The following is a 15759-nucleotide window of genomic DNA, read 5'->3' as shown; positions in this document are numbered from 1 at the left end:
CTTTGGAATCATCCTAAATATAAAGATAAACTTCAATTTTTAAGTGTTGTAATCAAGAAATTAGTGCTTATTTTATTTTAATTTTTTTATTGCGAACCAAGCTTCTAGAAAGTCATTAGAAGATAAAAGCATTTTTTATGTTAATTTTTGTAATTTCTTATCATTTACCTTTCATTCATTTTTATTTTATAAATTTTGTTTTTTTTTTTTTTCTTTTTTATTAACATTCTAAGTATTTCTATTTTATAGGTGTCTTCTGAGTTTTACTTTGAACTCCTTTTTTTTTGGTAATGCAGTTGGTGTTTTTTTTTCTTATGAATCATTCTTGTTTTTTTAATCCTCATTTTCCTGTTCAATTTTCTTGTTTTGTGTTCATATATATATATATATGTATATATATATATGTATATATATATATATATATATATATATATATATATATATATATATATATATATATATATATATATATATATATATATATATTCATTTTCCTATGAAAATAGTTCAATTTTACTTTTTTTTCCATTCTCCATGGTTCAGTTATTGAGGCTGCTTTTGTTGGGGCTTTATTGCACTTTATCTTTCTGTCAGATGAATATTTATGTCCAATTAAATTTTACTCTGTACTTTTATTTTTACTTTTAACTGATCCCTGTGAGATTGCTTCTGTTATCAACATGGTTCGTGTTCTGTTTGTAACATGCTATTGAATCTTTAACTACTCTCTAGTTGGTTGTTTGGTTTGTTTTACTATTTTTTAAAATTCATTTTTTTTTTAACCTTTTCACTTTTGTTAGCTGTCTTTTGGCCCATAAACTCATTTCTACTGCATTATACTGAAACTGCTAGTTTGTAATTTTTATTGCTAATTGTGCATGTTTATGTTGCTGTAATGATTTTATTATTGATGTACATTTAATTAATCAGCTTGTTGCATTATTTTTGAAAGAAAAAAAAACTCTTATATTTATACATAAGATAATGACTCAATGAAAATATTACCATTATTTTTTGTACTGTTACAAATATGAACTATGTTTTTATTTCTTTACTTTTTTTTAATTTTCATTGTAGGTTGAGTTCAGCAAATGTGACAGTACCTTCAATTCTGTCATTGCTACATCCAGAGACTGAAGATGAGAATAAAGGTAATTCAAATTTGTTGCAGGAAAATGCATCAAGAGCTCATATTCACAAACTTAAACAAGCTTCTGTTGTTGCTAGTGAAAACTTATCTACTGAGGCCGAACATAAAGAGGTTTCTAAATCCTCTGCTGATGTCGACAAAACTGAATGCATTCCTGAAGAATCATGTCATCAAAACACTGATCCTGAAGCATCAAGACTTCATATTCAACAACTTAAACAAGCTCCTGTTATTGCTAGTGAAAACTTATCTACTGAGGCAGAACAATAAAGAGGTTTCTAAATCCACTGTTGATGTCAACAAAACTGAATGCATTCCTGAAGAATCATGTCATCAAAAACACTGATCCTGAAGCAGACAAAGTGGGTTGATCATGATTCCGAGGAAGCCAACAGAATGGCATCTATCAATAATGACAAACCGTCAGTGAAAGATGCCATTAACTTGCAATCGGAAAATAATTACAATCAAACTCCAAAAGTTTCAAAGGATCCACTAAAGTCATGTTATTTAACACAGGTTCTGGACAAAAGGTTCAGAAGCTGTATGCCAGAATGTTTCTGAAAACGTCCAAGTGAATGACATTGAAAATCCAACTAGTAACAGCCAGAAAAGAATAAAGAAAGAAGCTACTTCCAGAAGTCATTTGAGAAAAGAAGTAAGTGTGGATGTACACTATTAGGGTGTCCTCAAAAGAACAAAAGTCGATTTTTCAAATTTCACACCCTCTAATGTTTTTTCTTTTATGTCCAAACAATTGTAAAAAAAAATTTCATATAATTTCAACAATGGCAACCGGTGCCAACTTGCGCCTGAAATTGTACAGCAGCCAGCCCTGTGTACTAGGCAGAATATTTTTTTTTGAAGTTCGAAATTTTTATTTGATAAAATGTTGCCCCTATAGCCCCACATGTACCAGAAAAATATTTATCCAAATGAAAAATATTTAGGTGTCCATCAGGAGGCCTAAAATTTATAATTTTCTTCTAAAAATTGATTTTTTTCAAATCATCATTCAAAAAATTCCTTGTACACTTCAATAAGATATCAAATTCAAATATCATTTACAAACACATTTTCAAATCAACATTTGCTAATGAATAATAAAAAAAATTATATTTAAAATGAAAAATTTAACTTAAACTTGAAAAAATCCATATTTTGAGTACCACGTGGAGAAGACTTAAATATTGCAAGAGAGCAAATATTTCTATTTAACACTAATTACTGACTTTACTGTTCATATTTTACAGCTTGATTACTTCTTAAAGTTTACCTTACATTAAAATATATATATATATATATATATATATATATTTAGAAAAAAATCGATTATTTGAAGAAAATTAAAAATTTTGGGCCTCTTGCTGGACACCTAAATTTTAATTTGGATAAATATTTTTGTGGTACATGTGGGGATATAAGAGCATCATTTATCGACATGAAATTTCGAACTTTCGATTTTTTTTTTTGATTGCGTCTAGTACACAGTGCTGTTTCACTTTCAGGCGAAAATCGGCACAGGTTGCCGTTGTTCAAATTATATGAAACTTTTTTTACAATTGTTTTGCCCTAAAAGGAAAAATATAGCAGAGTGTGTGACTTGAAAAATAAACTTTCAGTTTTTTTTGGGGGGACATCCTAATGTACACATCTCTTATAAAATTATTTTTTATAATGCAAAGTTTTTGTTGTTGTTCAAAATGCATGTTTCATTACACATTTCTGTCAGTATGTGAAAATAATAATGATACTGCAAAGTGTTCTAATCAGAGTTCTTATTTCCTGGATTTTTGACTGCTTAATTTATTATAATTTGAATTTTTTTTTCTGGATAGAAATTGGAGACCAAAGCTATTTTCTTTTTTTCTTTTCTTTTACAAATAAAAGAAAAAAGCTATACATATTGTGTAAGATATGTATTATACAGTAGACCTTTGTTTTATGTGAGTTTATTACACGCGGTTTAAAATTTGACACTTCTATTTTCTTTCACGCCGATGAGTTTTGGTTTTAATCGGATGCAGCAATGCAAATGAGGGGCAACAAGGTCATAAATAGAATATGTATTACTCAAAATTGGATTTGATGCATTCCCACATTCCTTTACCTGTCCCCAATTATCATCGAATAACAATCAAGTTGTAAATACTTTTTATTAAGTAGCAATGAGTCATTTTATTTTAAATGGTGTGCTTATCATCCTTGTTTGCGATTTTGTTTATTTTTTGTTAAAAAGACACATCATCTTTAAATGTTAAGTGCCCTTCTTTTTTTTCGTTTTACTGTAAATTTTCTTTTGTTTATGTTTTAATGGATTGTATAGCATAACGTATCATTTAAAAAATAAACTCCTTCTCAGACTTGATTATTTTTAGAGAGGTGACCGGCCACTTGGTATTGAATTCTTATACATCTCCAACAGTTCGCCATGGCAGATTGACCACTGGTACTATACTGTTTGGTTGATCTACACAGTAGTAGACTGTGCACTTCGTATGGATTTTTTAATGTTCATCAAATAGTAATTAAAGTATTGACACAGCAGCAATTTAGCTGTTTTGAGTAAAAATTCCCTTTCTAACGTTATCTCTTCAAAAGAAAATGTTTCAATTTTGTGCCTTGACTTTTTTTTGACATTAAGAGACATTTCACCATTTTACTGCTTCTAATGTTAATTTTAGTTTAGAATTCTCAAAAACAGGGTTGATAACACATTGCGAATTTAGCCCGTTTTTGCGTTTAGAATATAAGTTCTGATATTCAACTTGTCATTACCAAATGATAATTTATAGGGTTTTTTGAAAATAAATCATGTTACCTTGATGAAATTGATAAAACAAATGATCTGATTGCAATTAGTACGAGGGTTGTTTTTTTTTTTTAAGCTCCGTTTGGCTATTAAAAAAAAAGGGTGAATATACAAAAAAGATTTTACTATCAAAAGTAAGGTACAATGCATATTATTTCTCCACATAATCTCCTTGACATTTTAGGCATTTGTCATACCTGTGCACAAGCTTTTCTATACCCTCCTCATATAATGATGCCGCCAATGATTGAAAGTGATTTTTGACGGTGTTTTTGGTACCCAGCGAGCTCAAATTTTTCTCTAACGCAACAGTTCTATAGCTATAGAATATAGGGATGTTTTTGAAACTTCTGGAAAATGCATCGATAATTTGCTTATCGTTAATTTTCGATTTTCCTTAACGGTTTTGTCAACTCGTTGAACAAGGTCGTCTGTAGCCACAGACTTGCGTCCCAGACCCCCTTCATCATGCACATTAGTTCTGCCCTCTTTAAATTTTCGGCACCACTTACGAACAACACCAGTACTCATTAAGTTCTCTCCATATATACATGACTTATTCTTCGATGAATTTCCGCTTCCCTGTTACCCTCTGCTTGCAAGAAACGAATAACACTTCTCAATTCACATTTGGCGGGAGACTCAATAGAGACAGCCATGTTTTCCTGTCTATAGCTCAACAGGAAATGGCAGATTAGCCTCGACAGTAACTGAGCGTTTGGACAGGGGTATGTGCAGTATCCTAGTACGCAAACCAGCCACCTGCCGCCCACCTGGCGTTCCTACTGTGAAAACGGAGCTTGAAAAAAAAAAAAAAACCTACAATATTTAATCGATAATAAATAAACGTCTCCATTATAAGGAATTAAGATGTAATACTTCAATTGTTATGTTAGCTCCAATTATTGCTCAATATACTAAACTGTTTGGTTCACCAAAGGTTCAAGAAATCTGTATTCTATTTAGACTAATTATTCCAAATTTTGGTAACACTTTTTATTACTGCTTCTAACTAAATATTTAGTTCATTGGATTTTCTCCACAAGGAAATCAAAATTTACTTCTTGTTTTGCTGAATTTGTTTTGAAATAACATGGTTTCAAAGTTGAATTACGTTACTTTCCACTCCATTTTAGTTTATTCATTGTTTATTATTGTTCCTATTGAAATCTGTAAGATTACCTTCATGACATCCCCCATTTCTCAATTTCAATTTACCCACATACAGACACGTCATTTGGGCTATCAGGGGAGGAGGGGGAGGGGCAATTGACCCTCTATATTTTCAAAACATAATTGAAATATGCATTTTTGTTTGTATTTTGATGATTATTTCCTATAAAATGCAATAAATTTATACCCTTTGCCCCCCCCCCCCCCAGAAAAACTATGAAAATACTCACCTGCTAACATAATTTGTCTTAATCCAGTTCGTTCACGATAAAAATACCTTTTTTTATGATAAATTTTGTTTTGATGTGCCAATGATTGGCAATCTTTTAAGTGCTTTTCAAACATATTTTTAACCGACTTCAAAAAGGAGGCGGTTATCAGTTCATACCGTATGTATGTTTTTTTTTTTTGTTTGTCCACTCATAGCGTCTCACCTAGTGAACCGATTTTGATGATTCTTTTTTTAATGGATAGGGGATGACTCAACGTAGGTCCCATTACTTTGTTTGACCATATTTGTTCGTTAGAAAAAAAGTTATGGGCAAAAAACAGTTATTTTTGTGCAATTTCCCTATTAAATGATATTGTAGCGAAGTTCACACTTTTCATCCGCGGATAACGGCGGCTCAGTGGTAGAATTATCGCCTCCCACACGAACGACCCGGGTTCAAATCCCGACTAGGACAAAGTGATTTTTACTAAAATTTCGTTTCTACTGTTTCCCGTATTTTCTCGAATGTTCTATTAATTTCTGTATCTTTCCAAGTCTGGAAAGTTTCAGCACTTTCTCAAGTTATATATAAGGAGATGTAACGTTCATTCGTGGTTCTGAATAAAGATCTCGATTCGCTTCATTTGGCTTTCACAAAGTCTTCGCTATCTTCATCTACGCGACAATATGAAACTCATTGTTATAAAAGTTTGGTGCCATATAACAGTAACATTAATAGTAATTGTAATGATAATTTTGAATAAAGGCTTTTCTAAAGCAATACAGTGATATAGAGCAGAACTTCTTACTAGGTAACTTCTTACTTTTACTGAAATGTCTACATTTACACTAAAAAGAATGAAATAAAAAAATTTTGAAAAAAAAAAAAAAAAAAGAACCGACTTCAAAATTGCTCTAAAAAGTGAAAAATAATTTTATTCTTTAAACACCATCGATAATACTTTTAAACATAATTTTTGAAGTTGGCGCAAAAACAAAAAGTAAAATCCATTGTAACCATGCTTCGTTCATATTGTTATCAAAAAATCATCCAAAGTTAGGAACGAAACATTTATATCGTTACTCAAATATGCTGTCATCAATGCGTAATGCATGTGGTAGTGAAGAAACTGGACCTGGTTAAATTTATACTTGTAGTTGAGTTATGGCTGTGAATGATTTAACGATCGTTTTTGCGCCAACTTCAAAAATTATGTTTAAAAGTATTATCGATGGTGTTTAAAGAATAAAATTATTTTTCACTTTTTAGAGCAATTTTGAAGTCGGTTCTATTTTTTTTTTCAAAATTTTTTTTACTTGTTTTGTTTTGAGGTGAAATTGTTTCCAAAACTGCAATTTCAGTTTTATGTTCCATATGTTGAAGTTTCATTCTAATGAACATGGACCAGTCATCTGTCAATCATATCAATCATTAATTCACTCTTTATCGATCATGAGTTCTATCAACACTTTTATTTAGTCCTTATCTTAGCATACACAGTTAATACAGCACCTTTTCGTGGGGGGGGGGGGGGGGAATCTACATTTCTCACGTTTAAAGATTCCTTCCCCCCCCCCCCCCCCAAAAAAACCCAGGTCTTTTCCATTCTTTAATTTCTATTTTTTCAGTAGATGATACTGTTTAAGTAAGTGATTTAGCAGATAAATAATTAAAAATGTTTTGCATATCCAAACTTGTTGCAAATTAAAAAATTATAAACATAAGATGTTATGAAGGCATCAAGAATGCATAATTACTTTGTAATTATTTTAAAAATTAATTTTGTTTGTATGTACAAAGCTATGCTGTAAGTTTCGCATTGAATTTCATTTAAATTTATTAACTCATACCTGACGAGTAATGAAAATGGAACGGTCGACTACTGGGTTCAAACATGGCCAAGCACAGGATCTCTATGGCCGAATACTGGAGCATTTTCTCGTATTAATAATAGCTTGGTTTTTAAAATAAAAATACTATTACAATTGAATACTGAAACAATTTAGCGAATCATTATCAGAAAGGTATAGCCTAAAGGTCTTACAATGTTTTTGTTGTTGTGTTAATTACTGATATTTATAGGTTAACAAAAAACAGCAATCGCTCTCTTAAATGGCCAACTATTGGAGCTCTTATCCTATATATATATATATATATATATATATATATATATATATATATATATATATATATTTTTTTTTTGTGTCGGCAGAAATAATCAAGAATTTTAGTTGCATTAATGGAGGGTTATGTTTTATTTATTCAAGACTTATAGTTTTGTTGTTAATGTTATTTAAAAATCATTTTCACAGGAAATTTTACCAGATTTTTTGTTTCTCTCTCCCGTTATTGAAGCCTAATTGTTAAACGTGCGTCACTTGACATAATTTTTATTTTTGTGGCAGACCGTGCGAAGCCGGGCAATGCAACTAGTAATAATATAAACGACTGATTCTCCACATACTTCAAATAAATTTTAGAATGTTCATGACCTGAAACACTATCTGAACTCGCAATTCGTTAGCCTAGCAGCGAAAACTAATACTTATAAAATGCTAATACAACATAAAGACGAATTCCTTTATGGCTGTTGTGATTACTGGACCTCTACCAAATCACATGCAAAAAAATTACTGATATTCAAGCAAAAAATCACAAGAAAGATATTTGGTGCTGTTCAAGATGAAATTAGCTGGATCATGTATACTAATCCAATGGGTAATAGAAAACAGGGAAGATCACCAGTTTGGTGGTCTGACGACAGAAAAAGAATTTCAGATCATTCATAAGGAATCTGAACACTCCCAATCTGAAACAACTTTACTATACTTGAGGCCTGGTGGGGAAAACTACTTGGGACTGTGTTAATCTGTAACTGTCCGTAGTGCCAGAGAAGATAAAGGAAAAAAAAATTTCTCTCAAGTTTAAACTCTTTTATGTGTAAACCGGTAAATAATGCCACTTCACAAAGGTAACACAACCGAAATCTAGTATCTAAAGTGCTTAAAACTGCATTATTTAATTTTATTTTGTTAAAAATATAGTGTCTATGGCTCATTCCTTTGCATTAAATGTTTCTACTTAGATAGAAAATTTACGAATGAGATTAAATATTTAGCACATGAAAGCAAACATTGTACCATAATTTAAAGTTCTTATAGTCTCTTTCTTACATTTATGTGAAACGACAAGACAAGACTGATGAGAACTCAATTTCCTATTCTGTCTTATTGAAAGGGGCAATATTAACTTGTATTGGTAGAATTTTTCCTGTGTTACACTATTACACAGGTATTCTTTATGAAATTACCTGCTATATATTTATTGGTTTTACCATAGGATTTTTTGCTTTGTTGTGTAGTAAATTATGTCAATTTTGAATTTTTTTCAGGTTTTAGAATCAAATTCTACAGCAAAGGCAGTCTCTAGAGAACATCTTACTCGGAGTGGTTCCTCATCAGTATTAGGCCCACAGAGAAGTGTCCTTACTCGGACCCGAACAAATAATGCATTATTGGCTTCGCAGAAAAATGCCTCATCAGTTATTCAACCTACATACCTTAAAAGTATGGCTGTTAAAGCTGGTGTTCAAGTCATGAGAAAAGAAGATGAAAAGTTAAAAGAATTAAAAATGAAAGAAGAAAAAAACAATGAAAAAGTGAAAAAGATTAAGGCAGAACGACAAATGCGATTAGAAGAAAATAAGAGGTTTGTGGTCATATATTAAAATTTAAATGCATGTCTACAGGTTGTGTGGTCTTGTATGACCTCAGTTTTTTTAGTTCTTAATTTGGTTCTAAATTCCTTAAATGTTTTTTCTTTTTTTCTTTTGCATATGTGCATAGTACATACTGCCAACTTGTATGATTTAGCCGTACAGTGTAAGATTTTCGGATGTTTTGTGCGGCTTATGACAGCTTGTACGATTTATACGAGAACTGTGCATTTTTTCTTTATCAAATAATAGCATGGAGAACATTTTAATCTGTAAGAACTTGCAGAAAAACTATTGTTTTGAACAAGTTTTTTATAGACAATTTTTGAAAGCTGCAAAGTCAGCAACTTTTCAAAGTTCAAAGAAATAAAAATTTATTTATTTATTTATTTTTAAATTTATTTATTTATTTTTTGCTTATAAAAGCATAGATCAAGTAAATGTAAGTATTTGAAAATATTATAATACTTTAAATTTTAATACTTTGCTTTATAACGGTCAAAAAAGCGTAGAAATATAGCCACCACTTACATTGTAAGATTTTTTAAGTTGTTGGCAGCTATGATAGTACATTAACATTTATTCATTTAAAGATGATGTTTTTATTGTGCTAATCTGTTTTTTTTTTTTTTTGGTAATTAATGAAATTATTTCAAAGAAAATACTGAGAATCTGCTTAATTGGACCAACCAGTTAACTGGAGCAGCCACTTCAGACCAAATCTGAAAAAAAGCTAAAACAAATCCCATTACACAAGCCTAATATTCGCTTCCTGGGAACAAAAATCCCTTTAATCGTACCAAGGTACATCAGCACAAATTTGGGGGGAAAATAGAAATTGCCCGCTTGAATCGAGTTTCAAGTGTTGGATTCAATGAACTTAAAAGCTAGTTCAATAAAAGTTAATGGTTCTTGTCACTTTCATTCAAGTCCAGCAATGTTTGCAGAAAAGAAAAATGCTTGACAATAGGTTCACTGCATGAGGACATTGTTCCAGCGGAGTGAAATTTCAAATTTATCCAATTCAGTTAGCACATACAATGAAACGGAATTTTTTTCAAAAGTGCTTTTTAGTTGTAAAATACGTAATTGACATTTCATTAGAATTTTTAATAGCTGATTAATACTTCAAACATATTTTTTCAGTCTGACATTTTTAGTTACTTCTGGTTATTGAATTTAATCAGTGCTGGCTGAAAGAAATGTAACTGAAACCGTATTGGTTCGAACGAATAAAATTTATTCCTTGCTATATTTTAATTTAATTTTTAAATGAAAATTTTTGTAAAGAGCAATATTTCTTCTTCTTTGTATGCTCACCACACATGTCTGCCTCACAGTAATCATAATGGTATTTAAATGATTTATGTTGTGTTAGCGTGTTGTACAAGGTTCTGTTCCAGTCTTCGAACCAGCCGGTTATTGTAACCAAAATGATCCCCTCTTAATGTGGCCCAATTAACCGTAATCAACAAAATACATTTTTATAAATTTAAGAATGAAAATAATTGCTTTTGGAGTTACATTCATCTGTTTCTGAGATTTAGAAATGTCTCTTGCCAGGGTTGGCAAGGTTTTGGACACTACGGTAAAAACCATGGTAAAAACCCTGGTTTTTACCGTCCTGTCCAAAACCCTTGAGTCCAAAACTGTCTGAAAGTGTCCAAAACTATATTTTTAGATAAATTGTATTCTGTGAGAAAACATCAAAACAGAATAAAAATTATCAAAGTAATGTTTTATATTGAACATTAATTCAATGAGAACATTCAACTTTTTTATGCAGCTGATTTATATCTAGTTATAGAAGTTGAATTCTTGATTAAAATCAATTTGTATGCATGAGTTTATTTAGTTATTATTATTATTTTGATATTAGTAACCTAATTTCCCTATGTTTATGTGTGTGTGAAAATGAAAGCAGGGTTGGCAAGGTTAGGAACAGGGTTACCATACTGTTCAAAACCCTTGTGTCCAAAAGTGTCCAAAACTACTTTTTGAGAAACTGTATTTTGTAAGAAAATATAAAAACAGAACAAAATGTGTCAAAATTATTTATTTATTTATTTTTTTGATTATTTAATATATTTATTTTATGCGAATATTTAAGTATAAATATAATAAAAATATATATGCAGCTTATTTATGCAGCTGATTTTAATCTAGTTACGTAAAAATTGAATTCTTCATTAAAAATTCCTCATTTGTATGCAAGAGTTTTTTTCTTTCCATAAACCAAATTTTTCGACATTTATGCATGTGTGCAAAAGAAAATGTTCAAAATATAGCGCAATAATTGATTTAAATGCAATAAATTACAATTTTTTAGTTACAGAATGTACTATATTTAAAATATCAACTAAAAAAGAATAGCACAAGTTTTATAACATAAGTATTTAATCATCAATGTCTTGTTCTTTAATCTATGATTTAAAGAACAACTTTTGTTAAAACATCATGCAAAACTTATTTGCAAAAACCATTTAATTATAATTTTTTTTTTTTGCACCTAAATATTGCACATTTAATAACATTCCTTTGAGTTATAAATGGAACTGAAATTAGCTGTCTTGGTAGTGTTGTGAATTTCCTTTCATAACTCTATCAACTGTTACTAAAGGAAGTTTTTATGTAATAGTTATTGGATTTTTTTAGTAAAATACTTTTTAAATGAACATTTTTCAGAAAAATATTATCCAATATTCATTAATTAAACCTCATTAATATCTTTGTTTATGCATTAAGAATATTGCAGTAAATACGAATTGATTAGATTACATCGCTTTAGCTTTAGCATAGTTTTGGACAGTTTAAGACAGTTTAGGACACTTTTGGACAGTTTTAGACGGTAAAAACCACCTGTCCCGTCCTAAACCAGTTTTGGACAGTCCAAAACCCAACCCTGTCTCTTGCTTTTTCACTTCTTAATGTTGACATGTCTACTCCATAGATGCAGTATAACTAGATGCAAAACTCCGTAGCGAAAGCCAATGGCTGCCATTGAAGGCAAGAAACTTGAAATTGATGGGCAAAAGCATAACTTACTCGAAAGCAACACTGTTTGCATACCATCAGGCTAAGACAAAAGTTGGTGCATGCATGCACTTTTTCGGACATTTGCCCGTCCATACTAGAAGAGCTTGTTGTCCATGGAACCGGTTTCCAGTTGTGTACAGGGTTCGTACGGGTCATGGAAATCCTGGAAAGTCATGGAAAGAAAATAAGCAAATTTCAGACCTGGAAAAGTCATGGAAAATTGAAACTTTCAGTCTAAGTCATGGAAATTTATTTTCAATCATAGAAAAATGTTCTGGGAAAAGGCAACAGTAGCTAAAAAGAGTATTAGAAATCTTGAGTGATTTAGTATTGCACCATGAAAGCTATTTAAACTGGAAAATTGAACGATCTCAAAAAACATTGCATCCAAGTTCGTTTCCATCACTCCTAAATCTTTATTTTAAAATTTATCAGAGTTTATCTCAATTTGTTCAAAGTGTTGGACAATCTTTAGTCATACAATAGAATACAGAAATAGGGGAATTCTAATGCTCAAAAACAGTAGTGCCCAATATACGGCCCACAAAACTAATCCATGCGACCCACTAGTACGTTCAGTGTCATTATTCAAACATGTTCAGGAATTTCTGAACCTATTAATTTATATGCATTTGAAAATGTACAAATAAGTAAACAAGTACATTTAAATCAAAAGATTTATTTACTATGAAATGTTTTTATTATTTTTTTAAAATAAATATCTGGTATAGAAACATGAATTTACTAAAGAATGTGGCTTTATTTTAAAGAACCAAAAAATTGTCAAGTTGACACTAAAAGGTAACTTTTGAAGCAAATTTATTGAAACTAAGTAATGATTCATTCAACCTTTTCCCCAATCATTATCATTCTGCCTGTTTATAAAAAAATAATCAACATTTAAGCATCATTCACTGTAGTTTTACTTAACTTAAACTTATATGATGAAAACAGGTAAGAATTATTCAGTTTTTTAGGTGTACACTGATATTTTTTCAATCAGGTAGTGGCATTCATATAGAAGTTTTGCTAATGCTCATTTCCAAAAAAAAAAAAAAAAATGGCAAGTTTGATATTAAATAGTACTATTCTCTTCATGTAACAAGGTCATGAAAAGTTTCATGAAGTCATGAAAAAGTCATGGAATTTTTTCATCCAAATAGAGTATGAACCCTGTGTGTAGTTAATACTTACTCTATGGTCTACTCTTGCTGTGACTTTTCTTACGTGTGAATTATTTTTTTCTCATCCTCCTAATTAAAAATGGTGGCCGAGTATTTTTCAAATAATGTCTTGATTATTCAGATTGATTCCCTATCAGTGCGACAAGCTTTCAAGGGGGGTAGAGAAGAAAAATGATTCAAAATGACACCATATTGTAAGATTAGAAATGTCTTTCTAATGTGAGAGAGTTTGGCATTTAGGAGTTTGATTACTAAGCAATTAATCAAGAAACTTATATAGCATGAACATGTAGACAGAAACATGTTGATTTGGACTTCTCTAAGAGAAAAAAAACTAAGCCCTGTGGCATGTGAACATATGAAGCTGAAAGTCATTTCTTAAGTTTTTGGATCAGTACTGTCAAAGACCAGTTCATAAAGTGGTTGGAAACATTTTTGATTTTGCAACAACTCTTGCTGAAGCTTTTTGCAGGAGTTCCAGCATGTTTCATTGGTACTGTGCCACATACTGACATAATTACATAATTAGCTGTGTGCCATCAATCATTTTCATTCTACCATTTGGAAAATTATTTTTTACTTTCCTAGCAATGGATAAAATCATTAGCACTAGAGATATAGTTGAGATAACCATTTGATAATGCATTTTCCTTATGCAATTCAATCATTAACCCCTTGAGGACCAGCGCTCGGAAAACGAAGCGCAGCTACGGGACCGAACGTTCTGAAATGGAACGCCGCCATCGGCCCGAGCATTTACAGCAGTTAAGCCTAACTGAACAAAAATATTCATATAAAATCAGCATCTCAAAATAATGGCTTGAAATTTTAATTTTGCTTAAACAATGTACTACTGATTACTAATTATTAATATAAAGACTATTACATTATTAGAAGGAAGTAAAATAAGTAGAATACTAAAACTTTAACCATGTGCACAAAATTAAATGATATGTGCACAAAAACAAAGTTAGAGTTTGACATCGGGAGTGTGGAATCAAAGAAAAAGAAATGTAGCAAAAAAATATGTTCCTTATGTAATTTTGATTAAAACAACTTAGGTCAACGAATTTAAACTAGTTATATTTCCCACGCGACAAGTCTCAAAACTGCTTCATAATTCACTCGAAAACATTCCCTTTCACTCACTTCGCTAATCATTTTTATTGCGGTTTTCTATCCCCAAATAAAAAAGAATAAATACAGAAGAACAATTTTAGAAAGGATTCAAAAATAATCATAAACTTCAGGCCTCTTGAAATCATTCCTATACTCTCATCGAACGGGGAATCCCAAAAGTCTGGAACACATACGCAAAAATATTTTAGCCTTCCTTCCCTCCCCCATAATTTATTCAGCTAGATGTATATCTCTTTCAATTACTCGTAAAAAAAAAGAGAAGCAAAGATATAAACAAGAGCAATTGAGACCTCATAAATCATATGCGCAGAGCAGTGATTCACTGTTGTTTACATTAAAAAAAAATCTATCCCATTGAGAGGCCCAAATAAGAAACTAAAGCGTGTACATGAAGGTCAAATACCATGTGACTCGAATGTGATTAAAGTTATAGCCATTTAGCGCCATCTAGTATCATTTAAATATTCAATTCAATCGTTCCATTTTGAGAAAGCATATACGTGACGCTGGGACTACAGCGTAGATCAGAGCGCGTAGCGGATAAGTGACGCTGGGCTGATAGGAGAGGAATCGTTGCGTAGCGTCCGCGTGACGCTGGGTGCGAACGGGTTAAATACAGGATCGACGAGAGGCCATGTCAGGCAAGTTTTCAAAGAGAGGCGGTTGATTATTTTACCGACCTTTTACTAAGTGTCTGATTACATATGAATAGGGGGGGGGGGGTTGCCACAGCATTTGTATCTAAAACAACTGAATTCGCCAAGGATATTCCCAAATCTATATTTCTTTTTGGATGAAAGTGGTATTCTGAAATTGAGTTTTAGAACCAATTTTGTAATAATTCTGGGGGGGGGGGGAGCGGGGAGGTTCCGTAACTCCTCTCCCCTAACCTCTTTGAAGATCATCTAAAATTGCACTTCAAAAAACTTTATATTCGAAAAATTATCGGAGGAAAGTCACTGAACCCATTATTTCCCGACTTAAACTTTTCCAAATGCTTGTGGACGGTATTCAAGTGCCTTCTCCTTTCTCCCGACATTGCGAAAGAGCGTCTGAAATTGCCTTTTTGGAACTTCAATTTGGAAAAGTTTCCAGGAGAAAGATTTGAACTCCATTATTTTCCTAAACGACATCAAAAATGGCCCACACTTGCGTTTTAGAGCTTCAAATTCGGAAGAATTGCCGATGCATAATCTTTCTAAAGAGGGGCGATCGCCCCTCCCTTGTATTTGTCTTTGAACCCGTCTCTTGAGGGACGGCCAATTCCGGCTTGAAATTGGAGCAGTATAAATTTGACGAGTGGGGGGGAGGGTAATAGCCACAAAATGTCTATTTAG

General features: G+C 31.5%; 1 protein-coding gene across 1 annotated transcript in view; it reads left to right on the top strand.

Annotated features, from left to right (window-relative positions):
• Positions 1-1285: 1285 nt before the first annotated feature.
• Positions 1286-15759, top strand: part of LOC129227807 (inner centromere protein-like) — a 41592-nt gene continuing 27118 nt past the window's right edge. The window contains exons 1-2 of the mRNA XM_054862419.1: positions 1286-1808; positions 8739-9055. Of these exons, the coding sequence (XP_054718394.1) occupies positions 8916-9055 (140 nt within the window). The 5' untranslated portion in view covers positions 1286-1808; positions 8739-8915. The remainder of the gene's footprint in view (positions 1809-8738; positions 9056-15759) is intronic.

Source organism: Uloborus diversus, chromosome 8, assembly GCF_026930045.1.
Source record: "Uloborus diversus isolate 005 chromosome 8, Udiv.v.3.1, whole genome shotgun sequence".
NCBI classification, from domain to species: Eukaryota; Metazoa; Arthropoda; class Arachnida; order Araneae; family Uloboridae; genus Uloborus; species Uloborus diversus.
Note: the sequence above shows the minus strand (reverse complement) of the source record. Positions and strands in the feature narration are given on the sequence as shown.